Raw genomic sequence first — 24,534 nt, forward strand, 5'->3', positions numbered from 1 at the left:
TCAAAAGCTTTATTATCTCCAGTAAGGAGTAGTAAGGAGTAAGTATTCTAAAAAATAAAAGGAATTGATAATTAAGTATTCATATAGGCCTGTCGAGTATAGCTGAACATTCATGTTTGATCGCTATTGTCACGTGGCGTAGCTATGATTTTTTTTTCGGAGGAGCACTGAGGGGTCCTTGCTTTTTCATGGGGAGCACCAGTTTTTCCGGTGTGTGTGTGTATGTGTCACAAGGGCGGACCTTACTTTCGCCAATAGGGGACGAGGCCCGAAATTATCTTCTCCTATATTTTCCTCGATCAGTCACTTCTTAGTTTTATTCTTATAAAACAACATAAACATGAAATAATCTCATAAGCCTTATAAAACGTGCGAGCGCGAAGCGCGAGCGGGTTTTTTTTTCACTTTTCATGTATTTTGTCCTGAAAAAATTTAATATTCTGGGCAGTTGGCAATGTTATGTGTGATCATGAACAAGATTCGTATGTAACTAGATGGTTACTGCGAACGCTAAGCGCAAGCAGAATTTTTTGTTGACTGTTCTATACAGCATTATCGAAAAGGGACCTGTTAAGGACTGCTTACAGTTACACACGAAGACGATATAATTGAGCAGACAATTATTGATATTGTGATGTGAAACTGGATAATTTAAGTACATTTTGAATACATGGGCGGAAATCCCAGGGGGGACAGGGGGACGTGTCCCCCTTACCAAAAATAGTAGGGGGGGGACATAATATCAAATGTCCCCCCTACTATTTTGGTTCTTTTATGATGGAAAAAATTCATCATTCACATTCGAAATTATACGTATATTTCCGACTAAATGACCTTACATTTTGGGAGAAAATATTTTTTTTTGCATGTCAAATTTTCCAGAGTGAATAAAATAAGATGAAGGGAAAACCGTAAAAATAAAAATAATCTTTCATGTCACTATAATGCATTAGTGATTGTTCATTATGGAGCAAGTTTGGAAGTCAATATACATTACACACTTCACCTCACAAATCGAACTTTCATTATTTTGTGTGATTTACAATCTGATTTTTTAAAAAGTGCTCTGTTAAAATGACATCTTTATGGTCTGAATATTGACATTTTTTGCTCGTGCTGAGCGCTCACAAATTTCGATTTATTAAGGACCTATATTACTTTCGTGTACTCCATTTAATTGGAAAAATATCCCTTTTCAAGTCTGATTGTCAAAACGTATCAAATAGCGCTACTCGCTCGCATTTTGATATTTTCATAACAGTTTATCAAAGATTTTGGCGCTCGATTTGCGCTCGCATTAATGGTTAAAAAATATTTTGACTGATGCATTATATTCATAATAACAAAAATGCTTGAAATGTCAAATTTTCAGGCCATAATATCATCAGATTTTGCGCCCTCGTTATAGGCATTAATGAACAAGATATTAATTTAATAATTAAATTGTCCTTTTTGTTTCATCTCGCGCTTAGCAAGATGAATAGAAAGATGGTCAGCATTTTCATATGCACGTCCTAAAAAAGACCCCGTCCTATGTTAAAACTCAAAGTAATAATAATGAAAAATATCAGCTCTTAATTAAGTGCGATCCATATCCACCTCACAATTTTCCTACAAAGTGCTTAAAATATAGAGCTGAAATTGACTCTTTTTTTCAGAACGGAATATCAAATAGTTTAAGCTCGCGCTTCGCGCTCGCTTTGATTTTGATGATAAAAGATGTATTGAGAATGCCTTTTTTCTAGGTCTTAATATGAAACACGTGCGCGCATGTTTATTCAGATATTCAACCTGTTCTCTATTTAAATAATTATCCAGTTTCAGATTTTCTGCTCGCGCTTTGTGCTCGCATTATTAATGTAGGAAGATCCCGTGTTACTCATTCTTTTCATGATTTACGAAACATGAATAGAGTGTCTCGTTTTTAGGACTAAATCTCGATTTTTTTCCGCTCGCGCTCGCATCAATTGTCTAGTTATATACATAGAGATGTAGTATATATCTCAATGGTTATATACCTGTTTAAATTAGAAAAGTGCTTAGAATTTTCATTCCTTAGGTAAAAATGTAAAAAAAAATAATCTCGCGCTTCGCGCTCGCATTATTTGATTTTTAAAATATGTACGTCTTCATGGCTAATTGCAAGCAGTCTGTAACAGGTACCTTTTCCATCAGTTCATTTCTGCTCGCGCATCACGTTTGTAGTAATTATTCATTCACATATAGGCCTACATCTTTTCAGGATAGCAAACATTGCCCCGGATGTTCAAAATTTTAGGAAAAATATATATTTCTATAAAAAAAAATAGCTCGCGCTTCGCGCTCGCATTGTATAAATAAGGATTATGATATTATATATTTATGTTTATTCCTAAGAATAAAGATAAGAAGTGACTATTATTACTACCCCTTCAAAGAAACCAAAAATCATCTTCGAGCGGCCGATCGGGGAAAATATGGCTGAAAAAAATCTGGCCCACCCCCTATTGGCGAAGGCTGGATCCGCCCCTTCTTAACAAGTACCTTTTCGATCAGTTCAAATTAAACGTATACAAACATTATCTGGCTGCACTTTGAACTCGCATTATTAATGTAAGGAAGACCCTCAATTACTCATCCTTTTCATGATTTACAGAACATGAATAGAGTGTCTCGTTCTTAGGTCTAAATCTCAAAGTTTCCGTTCGCGCTCCGCATCAATTGTTTTATTTTAGTTATAAAATTATCTGTTTAAATTACAAAAAGTGCTTAGACTTTCCATTCTTTAAATAAAAAATTCAAAAAATTTCAGCTCGCACTTCGTGCTCGCATTATTTGATTGTTAAAATATGTAACGTCTACATGGCTAACTGCAAGCAGTCTTTAACAGGTACCTTTTCCATCAGTTCATTTCTGCTCGCACTTCGCGTTCGTAGTAATTATTTAGTTGCATACACATCTTTCTCAGGATAACAAACATTGCCCAGAGTGTTCAAATTTTAAGAAAAAATACATAAAATTCCCCCCCCAAAAAAAAAAAAAATTCCTCACGCTTCGCGCTCGCATTATATAAATAAGGACTGTGATATTATATATTTATGTTGATTTATAAGAATAAAGCTAAGAAGTGATCATGAGGACTACCCCTTCGATGAAACAAACAAAAATATCCTCGAGCGGCCGATCGGGGATTAAAATATGGCTGAAAATTCCCCCCCCCCCATTGGCGAAGGCTGGATCCGCCCCTGTGGCCCCCCTACCTTTCGGGACAGATTTCCGCCCATGAAAATTGCACATAATTAGTTGTCAGTATTTAATTGCAATTTATAGAGTCAAAGGTGGTATGCATGGACACAGATTCTTAAACGTGTCTGCCGTTTGGGAACTCCTATTTCTGCCAAACGTATATTACCCCTGACATTTTCACTTGGATTTCGGGCATCCACATTATCCTGATTATCATTTAGAAAATGTTACGGATTGCGAGTGATTAATATGCCATCACCAATATTACACATGATCACTAAAAGGGGCTTGGGGGGAAAGTATGTCGGTGAAAAATATATATTACGTGGTGAAGACACGAAGTGAAAAAAAATTTCATCTCCAAATCCATGTATCCCGATCCGTATGATTAGCCATTCGCCGAGGAAAGACTCATCCCACGTAGGGTGGTGAAAGAATGATATCTATGAATTACTGTAATCATTATTTGCTATGGAGACATTCAAGGTTCTATATTCCAAATCAACTGTGCGATCCAATTGAAGTGAATAATTGATCGAATGTATACGGAGCCTTTAAAGTGCCATTGACTTGACGGCTTGGCGAGATACTTTATCTTGCCAAGTCGACTTATAAAAAGTTATATGTCGACATGGCGAGATAAGGTATCTTGCCAAGTTGACTTATGAAACGTCATGTCAACATAGCGAGATATTCTATCTTGCCAAGTCGACTTATAAAACATTTTATGTCGTCATGGTAAGATATAAAGTGCGTAAGTCCGAATATCTCGCCAAGTTGACATATAACTTTTTATAAGTTGACTTGGAAAGATAAAATATCTCGCCATGTTGACATAACTTTATAAATCAACTTGGCAAGATAACGTATCTCGCCATGTCGACATATAACCTTTTATAAGTCGACTTGGCGAGATAACGTATCTCGCAATGTCGACATATAACCTTTTTTAAGTCGACTTGGCGAGATAACGTATCTCGCCATGTCAACATAATAAGGTCATTATGTCGACATGGCAAGATAAAGTATCTCACCAAGCCATCAAGTCAATGGCACTTTAAAGGCTCCGTAAATGTATAAAGATTACGTCAAATCTGTCAGAGAATAGAGAAATAGGAAAACGAAAACACCCACACATACAAAAAAATCACCAGATGCAAATAATCAATTGTTGAGTGATTTTCTGCAACATAATGCTTCGATATGATGTCATGATATTCTCCGGCCTGACGGCTATGTATAATAAGATTCTATGAATATTTATGTAAATAGACTAAACTGTTTATTTTTTTATTAAAGCCAGGTCGAACTTTATGCCAAAATCATAAAAAGCTTGAATATGAAAATATGAACATTTTCTTTTAGTGAATAAGTTTATCACGTTTTTGGGCCTTTGTAATGCTTGATAATTAGGGAAATACATTTCTATATAGAAGGGTTTTAATCAACTTGTAAATTGAACATCTATAGTTAAAATAGTTATGCCACATTTTCTGTACATATTTGAACCACCAAGTCTAGCATGATGGACATTGGGGTTGATGTATTTATTAAAATATTTATTCAAATTCATATTCAAATTCAATTAGGTTTTATTAAAAATATTAGATACAAAATCCGAAGACTAATAATATGAGTTCACAAATATATATATTTACAAATAAAACTTACAATGAATGTACAACATATACGACTCATTACGTATGTTAAATCAAAATTTTCCAATTACACAGAAAGACAAATAAAACGCAATTATGTTTTAAGAATGTATAATCCAACCTGTTCACTTCGATACCAAAATATATTGAGTTACAAAAATATATAAAATTAAACTGCTTAAAGAAAATCAGTGGTTTTCCACATGGCTCTGAATTATTTTACACCATGAATGAAATATAACTGAAATGAAGCACACACTTAGATCTCTGTCTATTCATGTTTAGGCTCTGTTATATGTTATCTCTCCTGTTTGTATCTTTCCTTCGCTTATTTTAGTTATTCAAAACAAGGTAATTAAGAAAATATTTATTTTGGATATACATTACTGCAAACATATATGTCGGATTGCACATTGTTCTTCAATCAGAAATTACTTTCGCAATTTGGTATTCTATTACAGTAGTCACAAGATGGAGCTATACCATTCTCTATCTTCGGGTAAATAGAATGGTGTGAATAAATTAATGCCGAGTTTTTTTGGTCTCATCTATTTTGCGCCCTGTCAAAGTGCTGCACGCGGTACTTACTGTTCCTGCCCTCTAGGCTGATACATTCCTTTTTGTGAAGTCGTGGTACGGCCGTTCAGACTCTCGTCATGTGTTCGAATCCCGCATCGGACCAGCGTCCTTCAATCAAATCTTGCCTTTCTGCACCTAGGTGTTATATGGGTACCAGTGTCCTTTATAGGCGCCGTTTAAGGCCTATTTTTTATGCATTCGCCTTGGGCAGTGACTTAAGAGCACTCAATCCTCAGCCTAGATGATTTGAAGAATGAAAACACAAGGCATCTTCAAACCCCCTTCAAACACGCAAAAATTTTGCATCTATTTTTAATATTTCAACTGTTGTAAAAATGATTCAACTTTTCTATATAGAAGTTATTGTGAAATGAGTTGTAATATTATTGGTAGTAATTTCAGTTTGGCAGTAGACATTGTCATTATTGTCGTCGCAGTATCGGTGGTAGTAGTAGTAGTGTATGTATTGCAAGTAGTAGTAGTAGTGTATGTATTGCTAGTAGTAGTGGTGGTGGTGGCAGAAGTAGAAATAATATCTGCAGAGAAGTAGAAGTGGAAGTACTTGTAGAAGGGCTTCTGCTGTTTCTATTGTGCTGTTTCTTATACAGATCATACTTATACCATTCCAATAACGATTACTTACATATATAATCATAACAAACACTGTAATGCTACTTATACTTTACTATTCGGAACAATAATGATGATAAATAATATTAATAATATTATTTTTGTGGAAAGGAAAGCTGGTCATCAAAAACAAAGATTATTATGCTCTGTATAATTTTAACATATCAATTTAATCTTTTCTGTTTTGTTTTTCTCTATTATAGTACATGCATATGCCCTTTATGTTCATATAAAAATTGCACAAATGCTTGTTCTTGGAGTTGTATTTATAAGAGGAAAGCACTGTTCGTCAACCCACAAACCACACATAGGCCTCCTATATAACTTGACATCCATGTGTAAGTTGAAGTGTGCAGTTCTTTTAGAATCTTTATTTCTGTTTTTAAAATACTACACACACACAACAAGGGAGACAGGCATATTTATACATTTTGCGATTTATTTCATAGTTCATAAACATGTCGATTCTTATATAAAAAATGAAAATAATAACATACATAATGTACATGTACGTCCTGTAGAAATAAGGAATATTTATATTGACTTTCAAAATAATTTACATCAACAAACTAAAATCCTATAAAGGGGTATCCATTGCCCCTCGAGGTTCAGGAAGCTGCCAAATTTTCCCTGAATCAAATGACAACAAACACCAACAGAATGTGTGGAACAAAGATCAATTTTAGTTGATGCATTTAATAACAATCAATCTCATTCACAGTGCCAGACAAAACTCCACATCAATTCAAAACTATTCCATTCTGGTTGATCGGAATTATGTCATTTATTTGTGTGTGATCTTGCACAGGAGCTGGGATCTATAATGATTTAAATGAAAATAATTAAAGAAATAGTGACAGGATCCTTAGAAGAACACAATTGTGTTTATAAGAAAGTTAAAATTGCTTTCACTTGAATTTTTTTTAGTTTTAAGCACATGGGAAAATATGTGACCGATCATTCAAATTAATCTCCAATTCATTAGGTTCTAAAGAAAGAAAATTTAAATCTCCCCTTAACGAAAAATTCAATAACACATGGACTCAGAGAGTAATAATTGTTCAGTAAGTAAATTGTACATAAGCATTGTATGTGAAAAATTATGCTCTTACTATGACTTTCATGTTACTCCTCTCATTTTTCAGTTTCTACTCATATCTTATAACACTGGCTGTATTTTTCTTTTACCAATAACTAATTACATTACATTCAATTTGCTGAAAACATGAAAATAACTTGGAATTTTATAAAAAAAAAAAACCCAAAAAATGTTCTGTAAGTAAGAAAAAACAATTCAGAACATATATAGTATAAGATAAAAACTCAAGTAGTGAACACCAACAATACTATGAAGAAAAGAATATGACAGAAGTAAAAATTAAATTAAAAAAAACATTACAAGACTATGAAAAATGGTTTTGTATCAGGAAAAGTTAGCACCCCCCATAACATCATGAAGAAGAAAACTTCAAGACTTTGTTCCTACAATATGATGTTCAGGAAGTTTATATGATTATCATAAAAAATATTCAATTTCAACATAATGTTCAAAACCTTTCTAAATTAAAGACATATTTCAAGATATAATTGAGTTCAGGTAAGTTTGAAATAAAAATTGTCCAGTATTTCCTTCGACAGTACTCACGTCATGTCAGTTGGTTTACCTGAAATTTCATTTTAAAACATCCGGACTGAAGTAAAATTGTGTGTGCATAGTTAAGTCATTCTCTAGTTGGAGCTTTTTTTTTTAGCTGTTTCAAATAATTCACTTGATTCTTGACCAAATATAGCGCGTCCCAAAAAAAACTATACACTTTTGAAATGGCCGCCAAATAAAAAATCTAGCACTTTGGGGAAAAAGACTCACATATATGGAAAGCCAATGAAGTCAACTTTCAAATGACACCAAAAAGTTGGAAAACTATTAATGCTTGAGCGAGCACTGCCCACTGAAACAAAGGGTATGAAAATTAGGGTGGGCTGGAATTAGCCTTCCAATTTATTTTAGTTGCTGAGAGGCAAATCATTTCGAACTTGCAAAGTTAAGGGTGTTGTGATAAATTAATGATAAACCTTGATCAGTTTTGATGGCTTAAATTGAACTTTTATGCATGAGTGAACACAAATTACACTTTTGGAGCAGCATTTCAACTTTATCATTTGGATCTCTTGGGGCAGCATTTCAACTTTATCATTGGGATCTCTGCAATGTGTTCATGGGAGTCGGCCAGTCGGGAGAATAGGGGGTGAGAATCGTGAGATAGGGCTTAAGTGGGAGAAGTAGGTTGATGAAATAAGGGTCAACAGAACATTAAGCCCCTACTCCCCCACCCTCCCCTCCTGTTGAGAGACGGATGGCTATTCTTATGTACGCGTGAAGTCCAGAGCAGAATGTTGGTTTAATGATTAATTCTGAATTAGGGCATCAACTTTTTCCTATCAATCATTCAATCAACAATTTATCAGTAAATCAACTCATTCAATGTGCAATGTGATCAATAAAACATTCATTTTTTCCAATAAATTATTTCATTAATCATCATAATCATTAATTTTTTTTTGGTAATCATTCAAACTGACCATCAGCCACCGGTCACTTGGCAGTTAAGTTTTGAAAAGGCTACAATCCAGGAGATGAGACAGAGTGAGAGAGGGGGAGGAGCTGGAAAATGGAGGTGAAGAGGGGAGGGTACCTATGACTTAATTTGTATAAGGACAGAGGAATGCCCTTTTAATCAAGTCTTAGCATACCTCGCCCTCTTGCTTGTAACAGGTACATGTACCATCATATTACTTTGACTCTCATGAACACACTTCTGATGTCCACAAGATGAATGTGCTGCACTAAAATTACAATTCCTGTTCATTCATGCAGTACATTTCAATTTAGTAATTCATGAAATTTGCCTATTAAAACCAAAACTTATCTCACTCATGAATAGCAGAACACCCTTAGCTTTGTAAGTTCCAAAGGACTAACCTCTCAAAAAATGTAAGGCTAATTCCTGCCCAGCCTAGCCAAGGTTAGTCTCTCAGGAGGAGAGAAGTGGGGGAGGGGGTAGAGATGGAGGGAGGGGTTGCTAAATGTTCTGTTGACCTTAAGCCCATCAAATTACTTCACCTTCCTAAGTCATATTACCCCCTCTTCTCCTGACTGTCATGAACACATTGTTGAGATCCACATGATCCACATGATAAAGCTGCACTAAAAATTGCAATTCATGATCACTCATGCATTAAATTTCAATTTAATAACGTATGAAATTTTCACAAACAACAAACTGATCACATCTGATCTTTAACTCACCAAATAACCTTCAACTTTGCAAGTACCAAACAAAAAATCTAAAAGAAATTAGAAGGCTAATTCCAGCCCACCCTAATTTGCATACCCTCTGTTTCAGTGGGCAGTGCTCGCTCAAGCATAAATAATTTTCCAACTTTTTGGTGTCATTTGAAAGTTGACTTTATTGGCTTTCCATATCTATAAGTCTTTCCCCCCAAAATGCTTTATTTTTAATTTGGCAGCCATTTCAAAAGTGTATAGTTTTTTTTGGGACGCACTGTATAACCCAAAGCTTAACTCTGAGCATAAGTAGCATGGTGGATAAAAATCTCAGAAAAAAATACACCAAGACTGAACAAAAAGTCTCCTTAACAGTTCAAAATTATTGCTTAAAAATTATATAAATAACCCTCTTTAAATTGTTTTAAGCTTACTGAACTCCATTCAATACAATTTCCAAAAATGACAATGCCTTCATGAACAAAGAGTTATCTACAGACTCAAAGATTTGTTTGGATTTTGATTACAAAGGCAGCCAGCCACCTATGCTGTGTTACCAAAGTATATAACCAATCACAATGACAAATTGATATGCAGCAACAATTATATCATCTTGAAGACCTATCCAGAACAAATGAAAACAAATATGATATGTACAGAAATATAGTTAATATAGTAAATAATGGAATTTGTGTAACAACACAGGACTGACTTCTGAGAAAGAGTGATCAAACAAATGTTGTAGCCGATTAAATATTGAATCTTAATACGACCCTTAAGTTATTGCAAAAAGATATTTGTTTACAAAAATCTTAATCATATTTTGGGTGCAAAATTATACAAGGTGATAGTGTACAGGGTATTGGGCAATTTTGTGTTTAACATAAATTTATGAAAGCGTGTAATATTTCTTTAACTAATACAAGGAAATAATCACTTACATATAGCTTGCACTATTCATTATCCAAATAAATATGACGATTAGATAAGCAGTGTTATCACTTCATGGAAGAGATTACTTCTTGCATGAATAGATTGAATATACCAAACAAATCATATTTTACATGTAAATGTAGTTAAGAGCAGAACTCCCAGGGAGGGACAGTAATAAACAAACCAGTTTGAAAGTGAGGCTTATGGGGACTTAATTAATAACAATACATGTATATGAAAACAAATATTTTCCTTCAGGTTGTACATGGAATAATTCTTTTGTGAAATGCTATTAGAAAATGAAATGTGACCATCAGGCCCCATGTTTGTTGTTAATAAAATTTGTATAAAAAAACGTGCAAGCCATGAAAAAAATCAATTAGGTAAAGGGGGGGGCAAGGTAACAGTTGTTGATATTGGTTCTTGAAATAAGCCCTGATATTTGATTGGCTTCTCCTTGTTTAATAAGGGTAATGGCTGCAGAAACTGCCATTAGTTTACATGTAGAAGTTAATTTGTTACTATAATAAAGAATCTGTAATCAAAATCAGATTCAATTGCAAACAATATAACCACACCTGGGAATTCACATGATCAGCTTAAAAATCCCCTCCTGCACCGGTAATCTGAATATCATGTTATCTATTGTGTTATATCTGATTCAACATGCCCATAACACACCTCCAAATCAGTTATCGGAAAACTGTGCTATGCATGCGTTATTCAATCTTCAGTTTGGTGTTGCGACTGGGGCCACATGTTTTTCATACTAACATGGAATACCAATTGTGTCAGCTAACACCATCTTTATGCTAACAATATTTTCTGAAGAATACCTGCCCCTGAAGGCGAGATGTGAGTTACATGTAAATGATTCAAAAGCAATGGATGTGACCAATATGTCAGCATAATGAGTTATTTTGATTGACATACACACACTTTAAGTTATAAGGCTAGCACATCATCATAAATTTCAAGGAATTGCATCACAAATTCACTCACTTACATGTAATCTTTTGAATGTAGCTACATGCATTCAATTTTTTAATGAAACTGGTCATTAGTTTCCTTCTCTTGTTATCACTGTGAGAAATCAATAATATATTGATCACATATTTGCTGATATTAGTGAATGAATTGATTCTTTACTCAAGCTAAATTCACTTAGAGAAATTGAAATGCATTTTACCCTCAATATCTTTGCAATAAAATCTACTCTCTTTTCCTACCTTAACAAGTGGAGCGCCTCTGGCAGTCTTGCCTGCATTTCCGCATTCAATATAGCAGCAATGCTGACTTTGAAAAAAACAAACTATTGAATAGTTATTTAAAAAGAAAACACAATTCATATGATAACGAAATATGTTCATTGACCCTAAATGACCTTTGACCTTGGTCATGTGACCTGAAATTTGCACAGGATGTTCGCTGATACGCAACTGCTCTTAAATTCATGTTTCACTAACTAGATCCATAAACTTTCAAAGTTATGATGGCAATTCAATAAATTCCCCCACATTTTGGCCTTGGTCATGTGGCCTGAAACTCGTGAAGGATGTTTGGTGATTCTTGATTGCTCTGATACTTGATCACTCTTACATGTATGTCCAGGTTTCATGAACTAGATCCATAAAACTTAAGTTATGATGACATTTCAAAAACTTAACCTTGGTTAAGATTTCAATACTGATTCTCTCAACATGGTCTACGTTCATTGACCCTAAATGAACTTTGACATTGGTCATGTGACCTGAAACTCGATCAGGATGTCCAGTAATACTTGATTATCCTTTATGTCCAAGTGTCATCAAATGGGTCCATATACTTCCTACCCTTGGTTAAGATGTCAATGTTGATGACACCACCGCCATCGCCGTCGGAAAAGTGGCGCCTATATTCTCGCTCTGCTACACAGGCGATACAAACCACGCAAGGGATAGCAATATAATCACATGAGTTCCTCTCAATACTGGGCGAAGATGTGTAAATAAAGAAAAAAGATTTTAAGAAGGTGGTATGTCTTCAATTAGCTTAATATGAATAATTTTCCTCTTAATCCCTAACCCTTTTGAACAAACTTACCACGTATTGTAACTTTGCCATCAATGACAGCATTCTACATATCAGTTGAGTTTTGATTCACTGTCCTGTCCAGCAGTGTTACCATCACAGTAACCACTGATGGGGAAAGGTTACCATTAATGAAAAGATTCTTTCTTCGGGCCCATGTTCAAGTGACAGATGATAAGATTTTTTTTCTTGCTCCTCCAGCACTCAACCATCAATAGGTGTTAATCCTCATACTCTCATATGCACACAGTGTATTGAAAAAAAAATGCAGCCACCTCCTCACCTGTGGGTACATGAAGTACAGTACCATTGCAAAAGCTTTAAGTTACTGAGCTCACCATGCCATCAAGGTCTAAAAAGTCATCTAAATACACTGGTCAGCATTTAATAACTTCTTCAAGTACTTCATAATGTCTGATATGGTGGCCATGAGAACAAATGCATCTTTATGAAGGTACATGTAGGTAAGTTCTAGCTAGATGGACCAGCTCTATCTAAGGCCTCAAGCTTGGACTGTGCTATCCTCTCTATATCATCTAGACTCAGGTTGGTCATGCTCGTAGAAAATTCCTGTATTTGAAGAAATTTAAGATTTAAATTAAGTACATTGAAGCTACATTCATCAAATCATGGGTTGTTTAAGGATCTTATTAGAAGCAAGAAAAGAAAAACATCAATGGATAGCTCATAAGCTACAAAATAAAAATAAACCATTGCCAGTTATATGTATTTTTACTGCTTACCAACTGAGTTAAACTCTCAGGGAATAATTTTCCTGGTATTGAATTGCAACTTGCTCTACATTTTTCTTATAGAATGCTACACAAATATTCATCTGTGTAGAATTTTTTACATCCATGTAGGACTGAAAAGAACTTAGTTGAGAACTTTTCTACTATGACCAAAACTGATAATGAAATTTGGTCAGCAAAATTATTCCTTGGACACTTGCTACATATGGGCTTTATCATGCCTTTTCACCAGACTGAATTCTAAGACGTCACTTCTTAAAGAATCGTATTATTACATGTGTTTTGTATGCAGAATACCGAGACCTTTTTAAATATTTTCTTCCAGAATATGATTTAACACTTTTAAATAAATTTGTACAAGAACATAAAAATGAAATTATATACATGTACAGCTTAAATTGATGAAAACCTACATCCCTAAACCTTCTTATACATGATTTCTATGTCTATTTTATACTTTGGCATTTGGCATTGACTGAATTGTCAGATTTACACCAAATCCGATTGCAGATACTGATAAAAAAGATACCCCCAATAAGCATCAACTATCAAATAACAAAGAACATTGTCCACAGTAGTAGGTTTCATCTCAGTGCAGAAAATACCATCAATGTTTAAATCAAATGTGAAAATCATTAAATATTTCAAATTTGTAATCTGGATTCTTTGGAAAACACAAAATGATCTTCTTCTTTTCTTCAATGTGCTACCACTGGATTTGTGATACCACTGGATTGTGATAACCTCATGTTATCGCAATACACACTCGTCTTCCACATGAGATACCAATAAGGAATGCAATAAAACCTATGCATTTTCAAAGACTATTTTTTATTTGAGTGTTTCTACAGCAAAATACTGAGCTAGTAAGTGATTGAAATTAACATAAAACCGACATTATTGTATCAATAATTCATCTTGTATACCAAAAGCATCCAATATTCTTTGGGGTAAGCCAGCTCCTATTTTTTTAAATACATGTAAGTGAATTTGAGTAGGGACTATTTTTAAAAGGTTCTTCATACAGAGTAAAGCTGGGTCTTTTATTTTCAAAGTAAATCCCCTAAAGCCTATCTATATTTTTGATAGATCCCTTAAAAAGGCATGACACTATTCCAATTCATTAATATGAATATTGTGCCTTAAGTCTGTTGAATGGTGTGATAGATATACACCTGAAATATGTTTTCTATGAAAAATTTACTGGTTTCACATCAAAGTTTAATTTGTTCGGGTGCCCTATCAAAATCCAATATCTGCATAGTTATAATGTCTTAAATATCAAACATGGAATGGGATGAACATTTCAGGAGATAATCTTTGTTTGAAGCCAATATACAGTGCGTATCAAAAAAAAGTTTACACTTTGAAAAAGCCCTGGGAATTAAAAAATATACAACACGTGGGTAATTTGTTCACATATAATCTTGGATTTGGGTCTCATCTATCCAATGAAAGTAAAAGTTTTGACAGAATGTTACACTTGAGTGAGCACTGACCATTTTTGTAAAGCTCGCAGAAATCTGTTTGCGCAGAAATGCTTGTTTTCACGCTGTGTCCAGGAGAAAGGGTGAAATCAAACTTACCCTGCAAAACATTTCTCACACATTTCCCTTGCACTTTTAGTCAATTGAAATAAAACAGATACGTTCAAACATTTTGTAACAGTTTTGCCACCCAAATTGGAATTTCAACACTTAGTAAGCACAACATTTACCCTTTTTTGTGCCAGCTGGATCTGAGGACATAACTGAATCTGAACAAAAGTTGATATCAGACATCTCCAGCATTTTTTCACTAAGTTTTTATCATTTAAAGTTGGTTTACATTTCATTTTTCATTTAATACTTGTTTCTCCACACTTTTCCCAAGCTTGACAATGATTAACAAAATGAAAATCAAGCCTGAGCCATTTCATGTAAATCACAGTTCAGTGTAAAGCAAATATCGTCACGATGGCCCTCGGTGTGTGGGGGAGTGGGGTGGGGTGCAACCGTGCAATGCACTCTTCGAAGTGTTTTGGGCAAGGAAACAAGTTGAAAAGGTAAAAGATATCTTCAAATCAATTTTACTAGCTAAATTCCATGTGTTCTTCATGATTAAGGTCTACTTTTATTCGCATAACTATTTCAAAGTTCTGCGCAAATCATTTTTCACTAACTTTTCAAAAGTAAGTGGTGCTCACTCAAGCGGAAATATTTTTCGACATTTATATCGTCATTTGCTTAAATGGATCTGTACCAATGTGAAAATGTGGAAAAATCCTCAGGATATTACAAATGTATGATTTTACAGGACTTTTTCTAAAGTGTAAACTTTTTTTTGATACGCACTGTACAATTATTAAATCTGTACACTTGTACAGTAAGTGCACAAACTGCTATTTTAAATAGAAATAAGAACATTGCTGAGAGAGGGCGCTAGATGTGAGTAACACATTCACACTAAAAAATGCCAAATTCAAATTTTTGCAGTCGAAAACACATTCCATGGCTGCTACAATTTTGTAAAATAGGAATGTTAAATGATACTTGAGTCTCATCACCAATACTCATGATGAGGATGACTGTAAATTATCATTCCCGAGGTGCTTTTCGTACTGGCCCTTCTATCACCCTGAGGCCTTGGCTGAGAGGTGATAGAAGGGCCAGTATGAAATGCATCAAGGGAGTGAGGATTTCCACCGTCATTTGAATACAGAGCAGTCCATATTTGTGTTATATGCTTCACTGTTATTCACAAAGATCCGTCTTCTAAACTTAATGGCAATGGCTAACTCTATATTTGTGTACATGTACAAGATGAGTCGCTGGATTACTTTGTAATTCAAATGAGCTGCACTGCTAGTGGATAACCAGCAAAGGTCATGTACGGCCATTTGAGCTGGTAGCCGCATCGATATGGCCACCAGCTCAAGCGGGCTTCTGACTCAAGCTGAAGCCAGCTTGAGTAAGTTAGCTGCTCATTTTGTAAAAACCCTGAGATGCTGAGACAATCATAGACAGACTTGCACTGTGCTGCAGTTTTGACCAATCAGTGATTAGAATCTCAGTATGAGGTATATAATTCTGAACCCTTACCAAAGATTTAAACAGGCTTTAAAGGCATATAGGCTAGTGTCATACTTGAGGAAAACTTTAATTCTTCATGCAACAAAACCAAGATCCTGGTCACCATGAGAAAATAATACTCACTTTCTTAAACGATTCCAATATCTGTTCTGCATCTGAATTTGTATAATGTCTAGCAAGAATGGTTGAAACATGATCCCATAGAGCTGTGCAATTTCCTAAAGTATTCACACTGGTTGGATCTGTATCTGTCTCAGGTCTACGAACAACTAGATGAATCTTGGTACCAGGACCTATCTTGTAGAAGTCTAGACTCTGTCCATCTGAAGGGGAAAATCAATAGATATCAATATACAGAACACATACAAGGCTATTGTATATTTACTAAAATACATCAAGAATTTAACTGGAATTTGATATTTTCTTCCTGATCAAAGAGACTAGAGTTTTTCTTAAGGAGCAATTCCAGCCAAACAAGAAGTCGCTTTGAATAAAAAGAGAGAAATCACAAAAGCAAAATGCTTTTATCACATATCAGATGTAAAATAAGATATAGAACTTTGAAGTTGTGCTTAATTTTCATAAATTAGTTATTTGCAAACAAGAAAGTTGATAAGAAAATATAGAACATTTCAATTTTGCTGATATATAAGGAAGCATTTTAGTTCATGACATCAATCACAATAGGTTGCAATAATGGCATATCCATATGGGAGGAATTAACCTTTATCACATTATTACAAGGAAAAAATAAGATATTTCATATAAAAACTACAAAAGAGATAGTAAGTGGTTGATGTCAATGGTCCCCTCATCTACAATCCAACCTGGATGTGTATACACATTTTTCTTTTTCTTTAAAATCAACTTTTTCCAGGGTGGACTTGCCCTTTATTTATGAGTGTCAGAGTTGCTTCAATGGAAATATCTAGAAAAATTAAATGCATCACATTTAAAAGCAGTTATTAGTAACAAATCATATACCTGCTAATGTTTTCCCTCTGAATACTAGTCTTTGAAGATGGACAGGCACATCAAATTCCCTCGCCACCATCCGCTTCACTGACACAATTGACTCCACATCTGTTACCTTAATACATTATGAAAGAAAAAAAAAACATATTCATGGTACCAAGGAAAAAATAACATAACAGAGGGAAACTCAATCATACTCATTTAAAATATAAAAAAACAATTGTGTCACTCTTTTGTTAAGATATGATACACTAAATAAAGTACAGTGTGCAACACCTGAATGAACTACAATGTACTGCTTTCATACACTACACTGTAAAATTCATGTATAGGCCTATTTTTAGTTTTTTAATCAATTGCACTCAACAATGGTTACATTTTCTTGGAATAACATTTGTTTTTATGTTGGGCAGGTCTGAAAAAAAAATGCCGCCCTACCATGCCTTCTATTGCTCGTTCTTTTTAGTAAAGGGCACACAGCCCAAATTGGAGACTCCCTCCCATGTTTTGCACCATTCTGACTCACGGCCATCCATCTTTTATTTTGTAACTTTTATCCACATATGGGTTTTTTACCTCTAAACTCTCAAGTCAAATCCTAACAAAGGTTAAATTTTTTGAAATGTCATCACAACATAGAAAGTAAATGGACCTAGTTCATGAAACTTGGAAATACCTGTATAAGGATAATGAAGTATCCCTAAACATCCTGTGCGAGTTTCAGGTCACATGACCAAGGTCAAAGGTCACTTATGGTAAATGAACTTTGGCCATGTTGGGGGAATTTGTGGAATTGTCATCATAACTTACAAATTTTATGGATCTAGTTCATGGAACTTGGACATAAGAGCAACCATGTATCCCTGAATATCCTGTGCACGTTTCAGGGCACACTAATAATAGCTATTTTTTATATAGCGCTTCTCTTATAATGGCCCAAAGTGCTTTACAGCATATCATTACCCCAGTCATCGGATCCTTACATGCCCGCATACAATGTTTGCACTTTCTCCACTCCCTGGGGAGCATTCCAACAAGAGTTCAATGACTCAATTGCTAGGCATACTACATACATGTAGGCTTTCACTTCCTACATGTACTCTGTACCCATTTAGCACCTGGGTCGAGAGTGGCAAAGTGTGGATTAATACCTTGCCAAAAGACGCGAGACAACGGTGGGATTCGAACACTCTGTTTTCAAGGCGAGAGTCAGAACCACTACACCATGGCTCTTCCAAATTACCAAGATCAAAGGTCATTTAAGGTGAATGAACTTTGGCTGTGTTGGGGATATATATTGAATTGGCATCATAAGTTTATGGATCTAGTTCATAAAACATAGACACAAGGGTAATCAAGTATGAATGATTGTTTTGCACACATCTTAGGTCACATACATGATCATGGTCAAAAGTCATTTTGGGTCAATGGACTTAGTGAATGTTTTCTTTCATGAATGATTATTCAATAGCTGTTTTCAAAGTTAGCACTGCTGCTAAATTGAATCGCGTTTTGCAAGCAAGACTGGCAGAGGCGTCCCACTTGTTTATTCACCAGAGTGCTCAAAACTTGAATTTGGGGCACATTTTCTGTGTAGGTCCTCGATTGGTGTAAAAGTAAAATTTAAAGAAAATTTTCATTCTCTGTCTTTAATTTAGAAAAAATTAAAAGAATTCAAACTACAAAGAGCCAAGTTATATGATGAATAGTTGTATGTTCCCAAGAGCCATTTGTATTTGGAATACTCTCCCAAACGTTGCAGTAACTTAAGCCTCTATACATGTAGCTGGCTTCCTGGGAGCAACATTGCCCATCATTCAAGAAATGTTGCCTCCCCTCCCTTTAAGATGCTTTAAGACGCATGCACCATCTGCACAAAGCACCTATAGTAGCACATTTTATAAAAGTGCACCAAGAATACCACCACAGGATCACCACATCATCTGAAGCACTGGCAGCACCTGACACAGCACAACCCTCTCCAGGACAGTGTGTGCTTTTTGGGAGAGTACTTCTTCAAGGTTCAAGACACTAAGACAGTGTCAAAAAATCAAGCATTAAGTCCTCAAGAACAAGAGAAAATAAGCCAAACATTGCCAACCTTATTTCCCAACACAGGAAATAGTAACAGAGAACATTGTTTATCATAACCTTGTTCATGGAATGGGTGGCTTTATAGCCACTTGTCCTCTGCAACCACCCACCCTGCCTGTCGGGAATCTACATGTAGATCTATGCAGTATATAACACACATTTTAAAAAATCATTAAACTACTATTGTTGTAACCCAAAATACTAATTTCCATACAGATGCAATTTATTTTTCATTAGTAAATGATGAATGTTCATTTTTGTAATTCACCAGAGTGCTCAAAAACTTGAATTTGGGGCATATTTTTGTGTAGGCCCTCAATAGTTGGAAAGTGATATTGTAATTCAACAATCTCTATTTTCAATTTAGAAAAAATTAATTCAATTTACTTAAGAGCCAAGTTATATGATGAAAAGTTGTAATGAAAACTGACACTGTAAAAAAAAATCATGCATTTGTCCCCAAGACAAGACAAAATAAGGCATACATTGCCAACCTAATGTAGCTACAATGTAGGCTCATATATGGCCAACATTAACCAAGACAACTAAAAAGTGGCAGCTGAGCATGTTATTAAAATATTGTGATGCTACTGCTAGAAAGCACAAATGTACTCATATCTAAAAAACAGTCCAGAAACAATAAAAAAAATAAAAATGCACATTGATTCTATGAGTATTCTTTCCCAGCCCCTACCATCAAATCCTATATCAAAAGAGCCCTGAAAAAAAAGAGAAAAAGATTGGTATTTGGTCTCTACTACTGTGCATTAGGGAGACTAATAAATTACACCAGATGGTGGCCTGTACTACATGTATTTCCAGAAGAAGACTGTACATTCAAAATGGCCAAAAAACTAAACGGGTACAGATGTGCAAAAATTGCGATTGCTCAAACGTCGACAGCACAGCTACACAACTGATCAGCATACGAACGTCCAAGCCAATCTGCTGGCATGTCCGTACACTCAGTTGTAGCTGAAGAAGTGATGGCGATCGAAGAAGAACCTGGCCATGGCTGATCGCGATCCGTTTGTCACAAAAAATTTGTTATTTTCCAGCATATTTTTTAGAAAGGTGGTAGGCCTAGATCTATCAAAGCCGATTATATTTGATATGTAAATTTATCTTTTTCTTCCTTTTTCCCCTGTCAAAAAGCAGACCTTAGGAGTAATCACTGTAGTTAACCAGCGGTTGTTTGCTCCACCAATAACCTACGAGCCCAATACTACATGTATGACCGTCATCCGTCTGTGTACGTTGATGTTGAAAGCCTCAGAAGAAACAGCTGATTTCTCAGTCAATCTAGTAACCCAGGGGCTTACCCTGTATTTGACCATACTCACAGGACTAGCGTGATTTATGGTCTAAATATTTCTCCAAATGAATTGTGAAAACAGAAATTATGCACTTACCACGATTGTATGGATGAAGGTCTAACGAGTGGCAGTTTTCCTGACATCTGGGCACAGACTGGAACCTCAAAAAATACGAAAAGTTCTCTCCTACCCCCGTCTCGATCGGCTATTTGGGAATTTTGTTATGAATCGTAACAAAATGGCCGATCGAGACAGGGGTAGGAGAGAACTTTTCGTTTTTCTGAGGTTCCAGTCTGTGCCCAGTCAGATGTCAGGAAAACTGCCACTCGTTCACCCATGGGTTCATATCGTCTCGCGAGCGAAGGATTATCAGTCATACGCACGCGACACACCACTACACTTCGAAAATACAGTGGGCTTTTGCCCACATAAAATATTATGTATAAATTAATATTCCACATCCTGCTATGACACTTACCGAATCATTTAGATCCTTCCGTGACTTCTCCTTGAAGTTTCTTTCTAAAAATATGTATATTTTCTTGATCTTTAGTGAAGATTTTACGGAGATAGAAATCAGTCAGCGTTGATATCAATTTTCTCCTGAAGAGGGCGCGCGATTTATATTCATATCAAAGACACGACAAGGGAAAGAATAGGCACCTACACTATTTTACACGCATATCGACGCAAGGCATTACGCAAAGTCCGTGAAGTGTCCAATCTTTTCATTTTATAGACTTTGGTATACCGTATACGTATTATTGACGTTCGTCAAAGCTTGTACTGCTGGTTTCTTTCCAGGCACGTATATTATTTTCATTTTTTTTTATCAGTCATCTTTTTAAATTAATGCAAATGAGTGTTATCATCACCAATAATAATCATTAATTATGTTTTTTGAAGGCATTTCATTAATTGGTGCCCATAATTAGTAAATTAATCATGAGGATTGCGCATTCAAAGAATTTAGATACAGTTATAAAATTACCGAGGAGCTGAATCAAGGTTGTGAAATTATTAGCGCCATCTGGGCGTTGTGGCGGGCGCCTGTAATCCAAGCTGTGGGGAAGTTACAAATTGATGCAGGGGGTCGAGGTTCGAGCCCTGGTCACGTCTTTCGGATGGTGACGTTAAAGGTCGGTCCCAGACGTAAATAATCATATCTGATTGATACACGTCTGACAAAACTCAAATACACACACACACATCAACGGGCTTCCTTGTATTTCCGTGGAAGAGACAAGCAAAGTCACTTTCGAGGCCGAGGTAAGCAAAATGTGCTTTTTTTATCGGATTATTATTTTATTATTTTTATGTTCAACAAACTCTTGCTACTTACCGGCAAGAGCCCCGGTGCGTAGCGAGAAGGAGCTTCGGCAAATATTACTTCAGCAATGAAGCGATGTTTGCCGACTACTCCGAAATCCAGGGTCAAACACGGTCTATTGTACGAGGTTAGTACATACTAACCTCGTACAATGTGTGAGTGCCACTCGTTAGAGTGAAGTTAGACCTTCATCCATAAAATCATGGTAAGTGCATAATTTCTGTTTTCACAATTCATTTGGAGAAATATTTAGACCATAAATCACGCTAGTCTCGTGAGTATGGTCAAATACACGGTAAGCCCCTGGGTTATCGTCTCGATCTAGTTAACATGCTCATAATATTGCTCATAATGATTATGCTGCACATGCATGACATGTTCTCAGTTAACTTACCTCTATTCTACACTCTTTCCCAGGAGCTTGTAGTATTTTCACTATTAAAATCATGATGACAGTCTGTGTATCGCAAAACTTGTCAAGATGCTAGTTTCTAACACAGGTTCGCAAATTTACTTTTTTGTCAAATCAAAAGTTTTGATTTGTCACTGACACTGGTCTTTGACTGTCATTGAAATTTTGTTCTTGACTTCGTCTTTGCCTCTCTATTCTACTTTTCTAAACTAATCCCTTTTAAATGTCATAAGTATGAAATAATTTGTGCCGCGTGGGTTAGACTCCCAGAAAAATACTAGGAAGTGATGAGATGATCATGATACCGAAATCGAAAACAGTCCAGTCACCATCAGCACAGAAAGTAACACGAATCTGGACGGCTGGGACCGAAGTGGTAATCGGTGGTATGCTTGCAGTCGTTTCTGCAGGTTTGTGGTCAAGCTTTCTCTAATCACGATGGTTCCAGTTGAAATTTTAAAAACCCAGTATGTCTATAAGAATGTTGGACTGCGAAATGTTTCACTAATTACACGAAAACGCATAGAATGGAATGTTTTAATTGATGTCATGTCGGACTTCGGTGGACGACTACGTACGGTACGTGAACGCTAGCTAGCGGGGCGCTATATCTGTAATAATTGTGCATGCAATTCATGAACATGATGAAACTTCACTCTGATCGGGTCTAAATCGCAGACAATAAAGTAATATTGTAATTGAGTTCAAAGAACATTTAAGATGGGGATAAGAAATACCAAAGCAATGGTTTGATTTTATAAAGAATGTTCTGACACAAGAAAGACATTTATGGAAGCAAGAAATGTTTATCGTCGAGATATTGGCGACGGCGTATTGGGCAGATTTTTTTGTTTAACAGTTGTGAGCGAGTGAAGCGCGAGCAAGCAAAATTTCGACATTTTTATTGTAGAAATCAAACTGAATGACAGATTTTGCCAAAGTATTCAGAAAACAATATAATTTCACCTTTCTCATTTTCCTTTTCTTTCAATTTTTTTGTCTGTACACTTGCGCAATGAAACAAATATTTTAGGGATCACAACAGCATATCAATGTGGGAACATATAGCCAGCGAGCAAGGCGAGCCTGACAAAAAATTGGCCTTTTGAAATATAATTCTAATTATTTGATAGATTTTTACATCATATTCAGCAAATAGCACATTTCATGGTTTTCCATTCACTTCATTACGTCGATCACCTCCTATTTTCGTTTTTATATTTCCTTTAAGAGGGCATAGGGTCGAGGTGTTGGCCTTATTAGAGTTTATTGATTCAAAATATCGTAAAGATAAATTGTGTTCATAGGTTGTAGGTTTGACTTAATGTGCAGATTTTCCATCGGAGCAATTATCTCTGGAGTATGCCATGGAACCGGGTTGTATGGGACCCACACCCGCGGGGGCCCGTTGCATAAAACTTTTACCTGAGAAAACTCTGGTAAAAACTAGAACTAGGTTAGTCTGATTTCTGCCATTGACTTTAACACAGGGCAAAAACTTCGGTAAAAAAACCCTGAGTTTTCTCAGTAAAAAGTTTTATGCAACGGGCCCCCGGTGTTTTTCTTTGATTTCATCCAAACATCATGACAGATTTTCTCGTGCAAATTCTTTTCTTGGTTCCACTTTTCCCTTTCCCGGTCCTTTTTTTTGGTAACCCCACGCCCCAAACATTCTGTCCTGCTCAAATTTATAAGGAGGCGGCGGGGGAGTTTTCAGATTGTATAAATTCAAACTTGGACGAAAGTTGTTGGTGAATTTTCTGGTGCTAATGCTGTTTTAATATCAATCATTAAGCCACTCCACATAAAATTCTGATAACGTAGGCCTATGTTCATGGTTGAGTTTTTTTGTGGCGTATCATCACAAGGGATTATGGTTTTATACTCTATAGCTCACAGATATCTTTTTCAAATTGGAAATCTTTAGTGGCTCCCTACCCCAATTTCTCGCTCCCTACCCATTTTCAAATTCTGGATCCACCACTATTTGTCACTGAATTCAACTGATCCTGGGGAGTTGTCAGGAAGAGAATGCACAAGTTTATGCAATATAAAGAATATTCGTTCCTAAGTTTTCAAGAGTGCTCGCTCAACCATGAAAGTGTAAAAAGTTCGGAAAGTGTGTGGTGGTAAAAATGATGTTAAAAACAACAACAATTGAGTCAAATTTGATACTAATTTGTCCCCACTATTCACATTATAG

At 35.6% G+C, this 24,534-nt stretch overlaps 1 protein-coding gene across 1 annotated transcript; it reads right to left on the minus strand.

Annotated features, from left to right (window-relative positions):
* Positions 1–9,857: 9,857 nt before the first annotated feature.
* LOC121410504 (ubiquitin-like protein 4A) lies at positions 9,858–22,944 on the minus strand. The gene is made up of 4 exons (XM_041602648.1): positions 22,314–22,944; positions 17,189–17,294; positions 16,328–16,527; positions 9,858–12,951 (listed from the first exon to the last, which is right to left on the minus strand). Exons 1-4 carry the CDS (start codon positions 22,365–22,367, stop codon positions 12,853–12,855), a joined length of 459 nt encoding a protein of 152 aa, XP_041458582.1. The 5' UTR covers positions 22,368–22,944; the 3' UTR covers positions 9,858–12,852.
* Between the last annotated feature and the right edge of the window lie 1,590 nt (positions 22,945–24,534).

This window comes from Lytechinus variegatus, chromosome 3 (assembly GCF_018143015.1).
Source record: "Lytechinus variegatus isolate NC3 chromosome 3, Lvar_3.0, whole genome shotgun sequence".
Classification (NCBI taxonomy): Eukaryota; Metazoa; Echinodermata; class Echinoidea; order Temnopleuroida; family Toxopneustidae; genus Lytechinus; species Lytechinus variegatus.